Here is a 13,788-nt window from a genome sequence, read left to right as displayed (position 1 = left end):
CAGAATCTGAAACAGGCTCCAGGCTCTGAGCTGTCCGCACAGAGCCCGACGCGGGGCTCGAACTCACAGACCGCGAGATCATGACCTGAGCTGAAGTCAGCCGCTTAACCGACTGAGCCACCCAGGCGCCCCCATTATTTTTGCTTCCCTTTCCTTATGTTTTATCAGTTGTGTATTTTAAATTCTACATATGAGTGAAATCATGATATTTGTCTTTCTCTGGCTAATTTTGCTTAGCATAATGCACTCTCGTTCCATCCATGTTGTTGCAGATGGCAAGATTTCATTCTTTTTGATTGTCGAGTAATAGTCCATTAAATTATAACTAGAATTTTAGAGGAAAACCAAATATTTAATACTTGGTAAGACATCCATTATTAGACTCTTACACCAGAACTTGTACAGGGTGGTTCTGTTTTTGTTAAAATAACATTTACATCAAGATGTTTTTGAGATAAAATATGTGCAAGATTGAATTCCTTCAAGAAATGTGGGTTTGTTTCTTAGTGTTTCTTTCTGTTAATTGTGGAAATTAACTACGTGAGAACAATATTTGGCTCAGTATAAATTATTGCATTAATGATATACAGACTTGTCAGTCCTCAATAGATTTATTAGTATTTAAAAAAAATTCCAAACTGCTTATCATCTGTAATACATCAGACTGGAACTAGTTAAATATTGTTTGATTTTTTTTTTAATCTGTATTGTGTTCAATTTTGATTTTTTTTTTTTTACTTTTCAGGCAAAAAACTGGCTTAAAAGAACTAGAATTCTTGAAAAAACTTAATGATGCTGATCCTGATGACAAATTTCATTGTTTGCGACTCTTCAGACACTTTTATCACAAGCAGCATCTCTGTCTCGTATTTGAGCCTCTAAGGTAAGCTGTCAAATCTGTACATTACTAAACATTTAGATAAATGTGATGACAAATTTTCTGTGTGTTTTATTTTTCCAGTTAGCTCTGGGTTTGTCTTTTACTTTTGGTTAAGAACTAGTTTCTTGACAATAGTTAATGTATAAACACGAATTGACTGCATACCGTGTGCCAAACTCTAATCTCCTGTAGCCATCAGTGCAACAGAGGTTCTCCGAAAGTTCAATACTTTTACACCATGATAAAAAGAAATGGAAATAGTGGAGTAGGAAAATACAATTTTGATTGTCAAAAGTATGGCTTTAGTTTTAGGCTTTCAGATGTGAACCATTCTGAAATCAATAGGAATTTTACCATTGTATGTCTTCCCTTCTATTTTTGAAAATTGAGTTTTACTGGAAAGTTGTGTTATATACACACAGATTCATGTGCTCTCATTTCAATGTAGAATAATTTATTAAACATCTGAGGAGGTTCTTGAACAGGTACTTTCATTATAATCCAGATTGCAGATTTGATTTTACTTTATGCTTGGACATGATTTTGCCTTTTTTATTTCCATTTTGCATTTTAACCCCTAATTTTGTGTTGTTGCTTTTCTCTCCTAAAAGTATGAATTTACGAGAGGTGTTAAAAAAATATGGTAAAGATGTTGGTCTTCATATTAAAGCCGTGAGGTCCTATAGTCAGCAGCTGTTCTTGGCATTAAAACTCCTTAAAAGATGCAATATCCTACATGCAGATATCAAGCCAGACAATATCCTGGTAAGTCCATCAGTCAGGTTGCCTTGTACATCCATATAGTTTCTTACCAATGATGTGATTACCACTGTATTATTCTAGAAACGATGTCTTAGAAGAACAACTCAGTATATTAATTACCCATTACAAAGGACTTAACCAGGGTTTACTTTTATGGAAGTTGGTCCATGAAATTTCATAGTAAACTGTAAAGAAAGGAAATAGGCTATTGTCCCCAATTTTTTCCTTTTATTGATGGATTTAGAGTACACATAAATCTCAGGAGTGCTTTAATGGAGTAATGGTGGGTTTCTTCTGGTATCTAAAAAGAAAAAAATAAAAGATGCATATGTGTTGTTTGAAATTAGGAATGTTCACAACTCTTTGTTCTCTGTGGTCTGACAGGGTTAGAGACAATTAAGGAGAATTATCTCTTAAATCTACGGTTTGTCTGTAGGTGCCCAGGAGGGGGTCCAAACACAGTAACTCAGTTGTGATTACATTGAAAGGTGTCCCTTTCAGTCTTTATCTCCTAAGGACTTCTGGTATAATATGCAGCTTTCACAGAGTACATGTTTTTGAAATTTAAAAGTAATATATCCTGATAGGGGAGTGATGAATGCACACATACCTCTTCCCTCCCTGGCCCCATTTCTTCACCCCTGTTCTGAGATGTTCAGAGTTGCGGGTATGTTCACAACTTGAGGAATTCCTAACTTGTCTGCTAGTAACATGTTCTACACTTTTAAAAGATTACGATCCCATTAAAGTTTAAGGATCCCTTGTCAGTAACTTAGCTGTTAGTTCAGATTCTTCTTTTACTTTTTTAATATCTTAAAATATTTTCTTCCAGACTAGCACATAAATAATGAGAAATTCCATCTTAGCATGTTTTGTCTGACTTTACAATGTATTGCGTATCCAATATAATTTGGGGTTAGAAGAGCTGAGTAATTACAGTGAAATCAATGAATTGTAGACTTGCCTAGTCAACTTCATAGTTAGTTTTTACCTCAATTTTCTTTAAATTGTGAAATATAACATTCATATCAAAGAATGTGTAAGATCTATAAAACCTAAAGGTAACTATGCATTGAAAATCTGTTTAACTACCATAGAAGTTAAAGAATAAGACCTTTGCTCTTATTTTTAAAACTTCATTTTCTTTGAGTTAATGCTACTCTCATAAGGTTTTCACATGGACTTCAGACACTGAATGTTGTCTCTCCTTCCCAAGAAAGGAGGAAATAGACCTCAGAGATCACAGGGAGCTGCTTGTGAATGAAAATCCAAAACTTCTAGCCCAGGATTTCAACCATCAGTGTGGTAGGAGTACCACATTCCTTGTGAGAGGATAGAAATTGTGTAGCCAAACTGAAATGCACATAAGTGTGGCTCCCCTGCTATCATTTAAGGCATGTTAGCCAGCCCAAGAGTGGAACTCCTGTCAGTGGAACTGGTAGATTGTAATTTTAAAATTGTCCTGAGGTTTCTCTGGGTTTTAAACTGCTTCGTTAATTAAGTAGCTGAATGCAGTTTATACTTTTTAAAAAGCTTCACAAGTACTTTTCCATTTGAAGATCCCTATCTTCCTGAGACCCCAGATGAAGAGAATGGTTACGGATATGGCAGTTAAAAATAATCATTTCCATTATTAGCTTAATTCTGTGGATATCAACTGTAATGGGCCAATCTGTAACACTGACCAGACTTGGATATCCCAGTAGAAAGTGTTTATGTTAAAGTGTTATGTTTCTTTGGGGTGGGAACTATAGGCCAAGTTCAAGTCCCAACTCGGAATTTGTGTGTGTCTCTTTTGAAGGGGGGAAGGGACTCTGGAATATGAATTATCTTCACTTGTTAATCCTGAACATGCTTCTGACTCATGAGTGGCAGCAGCCATGGGAGCAGCTCCAGCCTTTCTCAGCAGATGTCACTGTTACTGTGTATGTTGAAGTATTTACAAAGGAAAAAAGAAACAAATGACTAATATAGAGTTCATATTTATCAAATATTGTGCCAAATATATTTAACATTTTCTTGACTAATACCTTTTTTATATTTAAGGGATTTAGTATTTTTTAGACTTGAAGTGATTGCTAAATTTGGGATGGTCTAGCAGCTTCCGGTGAAGAATGTTTTTACTCTGATTTTGTCCAGATTTAATCTGAATCGTCCTCTGCTTTCATTGCTATCATAATTTTCTGGCAACTGAAAGTTAACCTCAGTCAATTGAAAGTTAGAATCTAAATGTGATCCCTTCTTAATAAACGTGTTCATGTTCCTTTAAATTAGTAACTTGACTTTATTCAGGTATTCTGGGGATTTTTAGAAGATGCTTTGCTTCAATGAGATTTTTCTATTACCCCTCCCTTTTCAAAGTAGCATAGGTTAAAATTGTATTTGGTATTATTCCATATTTCCTCACTGAAAAAAGTTCTTTTAACTAATTATAATCAAATACTTGATAGCTCTTAATTTTCTATAATTAGGAAATTGAGTTCTAAGATAATTAGAAAAGGAATTTTTAAATGGGTAACTTTGTTTTCAGTATTGGAAATAACTTCTCAAAACCCATTGTTTTTTATCTGATTATTTGTCTTAATTCTTTCTGGCATGAATTAAACTTCCATGATAAAATGTTTTGCAGGTTAATGAATCAAAAACTATTTTAAAGCTCTGCGATTTTGGGTCGGCTTCACATGTTGCGGATAATGACATAACACCTTATCTTGTCAGTAGATTTTATCGTGCTCCTGAAATCAGTAAGTCTCTTCAGCTGTTCTTTGACCTGGGCCATCATATGCAGTGGAAACAGCATATTTAATGTCTAAGTACTGTTTTCCATCGCACTTCAGCAGCTGCTCGAGGTCATTCATGAGGAAGGGAACCGTAGCAAGTTCATCCTCCTCAGGTGGAATGGTGGTAGTTGTGACAGGAGTCTTGATCATGTCTGGCAAGAGTAGCAAAACAGTTCTGGAAAATCCTCGGCTTTAGAAGACTGCTCTTGATTACTCAAGGTCTGATTATCAAATTTATGGATTATATGGGACCTTTGTTTTTTTCTCTTCCTATTGCCTTGGTTGAGGCTGGTTAGCACCTCCACCAAAGGTGAAATGAAAAAAGAAATACACACTTTCTTCCACACCCCCCTTCAGTCCCTTCTGCATTTTGTCATTTTTTAAGGTTTTTAAGTTTAAGAGTCTACTAAGAATTAGTGGGGAAAAAACATAAAGCTAATGCCAAAGTGAGGTATTAAGATTGCAGTTATGGAGGCCGAGCTAAATTAATCCCTCATTAATGAAAATAAATTGTAGTTGATTGTTTTTATCATCATGTATTAACACTCCCATTTTGTTTTCAGTTATAGGGAAAAGCTATGACTATGGTATAGACATGTGGTCTGTGGGTTGTACCTTATATGAACTCTACACCGGAAAAATTTTGTTTCCTGGCAAAACCAATAACCATATGTTGAAGCTTGCCATGGATCTCAAAGGAAAGATGCCCAATAAGGTAGGACATTAGTGTGAGCTGCTTTTTGTTTTTTGAGGTCTTAGCAGTAGTTTATTGTAGACCAGTAGATTGCTGACACTTAGTCCTCAGTAGTGTCTATAAAACAATTTCAGAAAGGCAGGTATATGGCTACTGTGATTCCTTAGTTCTTTTTCATTTCTGCTGTTTAAGTTAGTGGTTCTAATCAACCAAGAGCTGTCAAGATAAGAGAAGTCCATTTTCCTCTTCCTTTTAATGTCTCTCTTTGCTTTTCTTTATTCTTTTAAGCAGGAGGGTAGGGGCCTAGAGTTTGGAGTAGAATTGGAATTGAGGAAGAGAGATTGATGAGCATAAATTTGTTCAGCACCATACATGTGTATATATATGACTGTTTCATATCTTTGTTCTTCCCTTGTTTGTTTATTGTCCTTTAATGATGGGCAGAGAAGCAGCCTTGGGAGCACACCGTATATTGATAACAGCACCAAACATGCTTGAGAGGTGGAATGAAAAAAGATGCAGGTCAGGTTAGTTCAGATGTGAAGAAGGGCTCAGTTGTCAGAATGATGGGGGACTACTGGAAAAGGAACTTGATGGCCTTCAGTTTATTCAGATTAGAAGTTCTTTGGGAAAGGAAGTTACAAAGAAAACTCCCTTGAACTTGACATCTTTATAACCTAAAATTCACCCTTAATGCTTCAGCTACAACAATTATTTCAGAAATGAAGCAGAAACTTGAGGCATTTATAAACCTGAGGGCCATATGTTAGACTTTGATGATTTCAGTTTATTTGCTAAATTTCTGAGAGATTACAGACTTTTCCACGTATGGGTCAGAAGCCATTGTATTTTTCAGGTACTGTCCAAATTCTATTATGTTGGGCTTGGTTAGAAGAAGTTACACAAAAATTAGCCATGTTGGTATTTGTTTTAATGAGGTCTCACCTATATCCTCTTTGGACCATTGGAACATAATTTGTGAAATTTCATTGGGTTTCTTAAACTGCCAAGAGAAAAGGGTCCAAATGTGTGATACTTTTACTTTCTAAGCATAAATTATTTTGTCTTTGTTTGATCCTCAATTTTGAATAATGAAAGCACAATGTGATATTATAATTGGTTTAAGTCACTGCCTGGGAAAATTGAATTTCATGATATTAAGTAGTTTCAGGCACAGCATTTCTATTTGCTCTTTCAAAGGGGTTAAACTCTCCAGAGCAAGGACTCTAAGATTCCTAAACAAGGAGACAAACCTAGAGAGACTAAATTAATATTATTTGTGACTTGTTTCGTATTAAATTGTTAGTAGGCCAGACTGTTTCATAATAGTTCAAAACCCAAGTTTTGTTTTGCTTTATTGCCAGATGATTCGGAAAGGTGTATTCAAAGACCAGCATTTTGATCAAAACCTCAACTTCATGTATATAGAAGTTGATAAAGTAACAGAGAGGGTAAGTCTCTTTTAGCTGTGCTACATTAAATGATTTTCTTACTGTGAACAAACAATGCTGGGTGGTACTAGGAGCAATGAATATTTAAAACACTAAAAATAATTCCTTTTGCTGTTGGCCAGTTCCTGAATAAAACACAATCAGGTTATGAAAAAGATGAAGGAATTTAAAAATGTTTAGTATAATGAGTCTATTTTTATTATAGGTCACATTTAAATGGCCCTCTTCCTCTGTTCTTTGGATTCTGGCCTCCCATCCAGCTTTTGTGCTGCTTGCCAGAGTGATCTTTTTGAAAACAAATCTGATCATGTTATTCTCCCTGCTTAAAAACCCTTCTTTGGGTTCCTCTCTGATGAACTCTGCCATCTTCAGCAGTTCCCACCCCCTCGCAGTACTCTGTAAACCCCACCATGCCACACTTGGCAGTTAGCCAAAGGGCCTGCTGTGTCACACCTCTGTGCCTTTGTTCACAGACTGTCCTGACCTTATCTGCCTCCTGTACTTCCTCATCCCCTAAAAATAATTTGTCCAACTTCAGGCCTCAAGGGAAATACACATTCTACATGAGCCCTTCTAAAACCTCCAGGTTAAAGTAAGGACTTCTTTGTTTTTGTTTGCCCCATTATATCGGCTGTTCCTAACTTCATCGGAGCACTTAACCACAAACACTTTTTGGTATGGACTTGCTTCCGTGTCTGTTTGTTACCACTTCAGGATAGGGAAAGTACAGTTCAAACTCAAGTGTTTACTGTTAATTATTATTAAACTGTTTTAGGGTTTTCACAGACTTCTTTCTTTTGACATTTTCTCTCTTTTTACAAAATTAAATTACAGTGTTTTTTAAAAACTGTCATTGCTAACTTGGGGTTGATTTTTTTTTTCCCCATTGAAGTTTTTTGGTTGCTTCTTAAAAAGATGTAGACTAGAGGAAGCTGTGTCAAAGTTTTCAATGAGTAGATGATAATCTATGTTAGAAGTCTTGATGAAGCAGTCTGATTTAAGTTACATATGCTTAGTAACTCATTTAGACATACACATTTTAAAAATTATTTTTAGGAGAAGGTTACTGTCATGAGCACCATTAATCCAACCAAGGACCTGTTGGCTGACTTGATTGGGTGCCAGCGACTTCCTGAAGACCAACGTAAAAAAGTACACCAGCTAAAGGACTTGTTGGACCAGATCCTGATGTTGGACCCAGCTAAACGAATTAGCATCAATCAGGCCCTACAGCATGCCTTCATCCAGGAAAAAATTTAAACGAGATGAAGAAGCTCCAAGGGTTTGAGTAATTAAATACAAAGACTGAAGAAATTTCACAGCAGTTTATTAATGTATATAAACTTATAAATATTTCTCCAGCAAATTTGAGGAAGCATGATATATTTGAATTAACACCAAGGGTGATATTTCTTTTAGAAATGTTAGTTAATCTGTTTTGTGTCTTATGTGAAATTTCACTGTAGAACTGTTTTAATTGCCAAGACTGCACAGAATTACAGTGCAAATGTATATGGTTGCAGTTCACATAAAAGACAAAAGCATCTGTTATAAAAGGAGTAGTAATGTTGGGTGGTTGATTTATTTTTAGCAAACTTGGCTTCATATTGGTCTTCAGATAAAATGGCCAGCATAAATGCTGTTTATATTCACATTTTCCTAGGTATGTGTGTGCAGGCCACAGCGGCATGCCCTTGGCGTAGTCAGTGCCGAAGGGGGTCTGTTCCTTCTTGAGCCTGCCTGCAGGGACGGCCTCCTCTTTTAAAGCAGGTTGTGTACAACATTCAGTACACTGAAGGTAAGCTAAACCATCAACATCACTGGCGTTTTAAGACGTTATTTTATTGGAACAGTTGACAAATGAGGGATATTAGCTTTGTGGCGGAATTCCCTGCATGTGTGCTAACTGATCTCGTTTTCTTTTTTGGCATCGCGACTGTGGCATAGTTACAATTTCTGTTCTGTTCATCACATTTAAAATTGGAAGAGTGTGCGCTTGATGGATAGAGCGCCTTCAGTGTACTGTTTCTTATTAACTTTAATTTTTTTAAATCAACTTGCTATAGACTTTATATACATTTTGTTAAATACAGTTCGTAGTGACATAGAAACAATGCGTAGTTTTCATTTACTAATTACAAATGTTGAGGCCTAATTCTGAGAGTCCTCATATTTAAAAGTTAGACAACATAATGAAATTTTTAACTATTTGTATGTCATTTTGAAAGTGTACTGCTTTATGGTAAAAGTGTTTTTTCATTTGTTCATTGTTTTCATTATTTGTGATCATGTTGTCTTTCAATACAGGCATAAACCTTCCACTCTTGAACAAAGCAGCTGCTTTTTAAAAGCGGTAATTGCTTCTTTACCTTTTATTTCTTTTGTAAATGAAGCTTTTCTTTAAGAATGTGACTTTAAAGTGTTGTCTATTGCATAAAACAGTTGACACTCACTTATTGTAAAGTGAAGATTGTTCTACTGCATGTGAAGTGGACCATGCAGATTTCTGTATGTTCTCAGTATGCATCACTAGATAATAAAGTCTTTTGTGAACAAGGCATTTGTAGCCATTTTTAAAAGTTTTTGTCTTCAGTGCTGGTAAGTCAGGTAAACCATAACTAGTTAAAAGCAACCTTTCATTTCTTCCTTTAAGTCTTTAAAAGAATTATTTGTTAAAGATGTAAAGCCTAGCCACAAGTTTATCATTTTATTAATAATCAGGATCCTAATTATTTCATCAAAAGAATCCTGCAAATATTGTCAGCTTTCAGTGTAGTGAGATAATTCCTGTAGGTTATGGGGTATAATTCAGGATTTAACTAATGTTTCTGCTATTTTCTCACTTTTCCTTCTGATGGTGCGGAAAGAGAAAAAAGGAAAACGGGGCACAGGCCATTCAACGCCTTCTCCAAGGGGTCTGATTTGCTGAGACACCAGCTTCACCTTCTTAACAAGGTTATTTCTGACAGCATGTGTAGATAAACATTTAGCCACAATTTAAGACAAAATCATGTAAATCAGCTTGGTTTTGCAACACAAAGGAATTCGTATTTTTAAACATGGTAGGGGAGCTTTTTCAGAAATGCATATGAATCTTTTCTGTTTGGGTGGTAAAATTAATGCTTGTCTTCCTGAGCAATGTGGAAAATAATCAGATTTTTGGGGTTTAAATAATATTTTTAAATTGTAAATGGGATTTTTTTATTCACCCAGGCACCTAATTACAACAAGATGCACGTTTTGGTGCATTCAAGAATGGAAAATCAGAATAGCAGCATTCTTCTGGTGGGTTTTGCTCCATTTAAAGACATGAAATGAACTACAGCCAGGAAGGTGATAGATGATATAATAAGCCAACTTTGAATCTACACCCCGTCTCTTCATGGTTTAGACTTTACTAAAGTAAATACAAGCTGGTTTCCATCTTCAGGTAGAGGGAAGCCTTTTACAAAAGGCTTCACAGGTGCAGCTTTTCTACCTTAACAAAATGGGTAGTGATTTTCCCACCATGATTTACTTTATTTTGGTGATCATATGCTGCATATTCGAGTCTTTTGTAGTTATTTTCACTCAAAATTGTTAACATTTTGATGCTTCTGGTGATTTTTCATGGCTTCGTTTTATATAATTATTTAAGTAAGTTAACTTCCACTAGAGACAGTTCATCTTATGCCTTCAAAACTATTACCTATTCTTTAAAAAACAAAGTTGCTTGTTACTTGTTCTTTGTGTTTTAGGTGCAGTTCAGTGGAAGATGATGACAGCCAGAAGACATGAGCTAAGGTTTCTGTCCTATAAAAGATTAAAACAAACAAACAAAAAAGAATCCTCCATTTAATTTTTGTCTAATTTTTTAGTTTTCAGCCTTATCATTTGGGTTTCGTTAATGTTTGGCACTTAGAGTAGTAGTGCTGTTGTGTTCATCTGTACATGCTTGTTTTATTGTGCTTCCTACCTCTCCCCTCTCTTCCCTCCCCTACAGTAAAAAACAGTGGTCATTGAGTGGTTGGTAGGAAAGACTCCTCAATGGCGAGATTCCACATTAAACACGTGGCCGTCAGAATTGGTCCCTAGGGGTTATTAGGAAACTAGAAACCACCAAAACCTTGTACATCAAAAAGCAGTCTTTAGCTTTAGGTATCTAATCTCCTTGGCAAATGCAAAAGAATAGCAAGTCGTGGAATTTGAAGAACACTATTATTCAACTCCCTTAATCCTCTTTCCTTTTAATCCAGCTTTCCTTTTAGTCCCTTTGTTTTCACAAGTGCACCAATCATGGTCTTAAAATAGACACAGTATTTAGAGTCACTGTCAGTTTTTCTTCTTAAGGGAAATGAGAGAAGTCAATCTTCCCAAATTTAGCATTCCTAGATTTGTCTATTTGAAAGGAACTCTGTAAACATTCTTTATATACATACACAGGATTTGATTAGAATTTGTAATTTTGCAGAGGCAGAAATTCAGAACTTGGTAAGACCTGTGTGTTTGATTATGGTCATTTAGTTGAATTACCTTTAACCTACATTCATATTTCACAGTAGCTGTATAGTTTTCAAATAAATTAATCTCTGGTAAAGCTTTTTGTTTTATTACACTTCACAGCAAAATAATACCGTGAATGTGTCGGACTTCAGGGTTCCTAAGTCTTAGGACGCAACCCTCAAAAAGGTCCTACTTTCTGTAGTGAGAGGGTAGGTGAGATCCAGAAAGCACATACATTGGAGAGCCCATTCTAGGTGGACCTTATTCTCAAAGGTCTCAGAATTCAGGTTGGAATATCCAAGTTTTGAAGGAAGGGAGCATCTGGTCGTAAACTTTGAAGACCTTCCCAGCATTCACTTTCACCCTTAAGTCCTTATTAATAGCATCCTGTTTATTCAAACCCAGTGTATAACTCATTCCACTCTACTACTTCAAAATAGTTTTGTATTTGTAAAATACTGTAACTTTTTTTTCCCCCATTATAATAACCACCTCTTTAAAACAAATACTCAGGGCATTTATACAATACGAAAAACGTATGTTTTATGGTATGTGGTAGAGCAGAGAAATGTAATGTTCTCACATTTGTTTCATATTTGCATCCATCCTGCTTTGCTTTACCTGTACTTGATCATCATTTGGTTACTGGAGCTGGCTAGGTAGAAATAAAATCTCTGAAATGACACAGGAATCACATCTCTTCAAACTTAGGCCAGGCAGTTAAGGAATGCCCTTTTTAAATGGTGGAGATAGGAAAGTAGACATTCAAATAAGTAATTTCCTTTCATGAGTTATGATATCATTAGAAATTGGGCTTCGTAAAGTGTTTCTTTCCTTGTAGCATACTAGTTCAAGCATATATTATGCAACACAAGTTTTATCATTCTCCTAGATGGAATGTCTTCCTTTTGGAAGTGTTCACTACAGATTCATTTGTGTTTTTTTACATGTCAATAATGTACACTAAATTGACTTAAAATGTTTTCCAGTTATTTGATAGATATCATCATGGCATCTTTAATTGTTTTCTTCTCCTTCTGTATGTAGGGTAAGGGACTGTTCTTCTGAAGAATGTTTCCATTTAGTGATCAAGATATGGAAGCTGGTCTCTGAAAATACTCATTGTGTATCCCAATTACTCATGGTATCATTTGAATTGTAACTTTCATTTTAAATAGAAACAATGTTTCCAATTATTGGGAAACTTTAATAAAATATGCCTCTTGTTACCAGGTTGTCTCCTGATTTTTTCCTTTGCTCCAGTTTGGTATCTTGTGTTTAGTCTTAAATTAAAACACCATTTCCTACCTAAAGTTTCTTAGATGCTATTTCACTGGTGTTCATAGATCTGCCTCGAAAGGTATTCTGTGCTCAAATCTGATTGACAACTGCCGGATTAAGTTAGAGTGGTATTTACAGGTTCTCAGAAGACATCTGATGTGCATCCCAGTGAGGGCAAAGGTATAGAGAGAAGTTTACCAAACCACTTGGCAGAATATGCCCTTTCACAGAACCTGCTGTTTGGAAACAGCCTAGTATCTTCCTTACAAACATCAAAATCCTTCCTAGTGACTAAGTGCACAACACACACCAAACGAACGGTGTTGGATTCCTATTCTTGGTACATATAGTTCTGATTTGGTTTTCCTAATAATAGAAACATTGTAAGTAAGGAGAGAACTCCCTCTTCTGTAATGATTTCATTCAATTGGTTCATTGCAGATGGGAAAGGCTGGCAAATACTGGACTTTATCTTTAGTCTGTCCATTTTCATTTAAGGAAATGTCCTTAACAAAACAAACAACGTGTAAAATGCTTAAGAGTGGCAGCAAGGCTGAGTGGCTCTTTAATACACAAAGCAGGACTGGAGAATGGAAGACAGCCAGAATGTGTGGCTGTGTGAATACACTTGACCTAGCTGATGCTCCCTTCTCTCATTAGCAGTCGATTCCTGATTTTGGGAAGAAATGGGCCAAATGGCAGTGGTTCTGGGTACCCTCCCCCCCACCCCCAAAGGCCCCAGTTGTTTTCTGCTTGGGCTAGCAGACGATTAATGACCATATGCTATTCCTCTAAAGTGACATGAGAGTCTTGAGATCCTATTTTTTATCAGAGTGTATTGGGCTTGGGAGGAGGTTGCTGCAAACTTTAAAGAGAAAGATGTGCTTTCTCTCATTGAAGAAATCGAAAGATCCAAAAAGGAGCTAAGACAAGGCTTCAATACTAGAGAGCTAAACATGGGGGATTTATGAGCAAGCCATTAAGCCAAATTCAACTAAAGTTTACTGGACGGAATTAACTTCCAATTTAAACATGTCTGTTACAAACTGCCAGATGTTTCTTCAAAATTAGTAGTAGAAGTTGGCTATTTCTCAAGCCTGTTGGAAGTCAAGTCTTTTGACTTTGTTGGTAACTACTGTGCCCCCACCCCTCAGTGGTGAGTTTTCCTCGTAGGGGTAAAATAGGCAATGTTTGGCTATCCTTTTACAAGATGAACTTAAGATGGCTACATCTTCCTATGTACATTATGCCCCTTCCAACCTCATTTTAGAGACTCCATTTAAACACAAAATATTCTGGCAACTATTTTTACAAATGATCATGACGTGTTAAAATTAGTACCTTTGCCTCATAATTGAAATCTGCACTGCTGCAAATGTGTTTTTTACATAGTTACATTGAACACAATTAGGGACTGGGGCATCTGGGTGGCTTAGTCAGTTAAACAGCTGACTTCAG

At 36.0% G+C, this 13,788-nt stretch overlaps 1 protein-coding gene across 14 annotated transcripts in view; it reads left to right on the top strand.

Annotated features, from left to right (window-relative positions):
• The window catches only part of PRPF4B (pre-mRNA processing factor 4B), a 36,576-nt gene extending 24,295 nt beyond the window's left edge, over window positions 1-12,281 (top strand). Inside the window, exons 10-17 of one of the 14 annotated variants that reach the window (XR_002072576.2) lie at window positions 746-883; window positions 1,492-1,645; window positions 4,272-4,386; window positions 4,986-5,137; window positions 6,481-6,567; window positions 7,624-8,365; window positions 8,875-8,920; window positions 9,435-12,281. Coding sequence is in view for 1 of the 14 variants with exons in the window: in XM_019419861.2 (XP_019275406.1) it covers window positions 746-883; window positions 1,492-1,645; window positions 4,272-4,386; window positions 4,986-5,137; window positions 6,481-6,567; window positions 7,624-7,827 (850 nt within the window). In the remaining 13 variants the exon portion in view is untranslated. Of the gene's footprint in view, window positions 1-745; window positions 884-1,491; window positions 1,646-3,443; window positions 3,568-4,271; window positions 4,387-4,985; window positions 5,138-6,480; window positions 6,568-7,623 lie in introns of those variants that run through there. The other 13 variants (XR_002072582.2, XR_002072580.2, XR_002072579.2 and 10 more) reach the window with 13 other exon arrangements.
• The last annotated feature ends 1,507 nt before the right edge of the window (window positions 12,282-13,788 follow it).

Source organism: Panthera pardus, unplaced genomic scaffold (assembly GCF_024362965.1).
Source record: "Panthera pardus isolate Hobbes unplaced genomic scaffold, ASM2436296v1 HiC_scaffold_17, whole genome shotgun sequence".
Lineage (NCBI taxonomy): Eukaryota > Metazoa > Chordata > Mammalia > Carnivora > Felidae > Panthera > Panthera pardus.
Note: the sequence above shows the minus strand (reverse complement) of the source record. Positions and strands in the feature narration are given on the sequence as shown.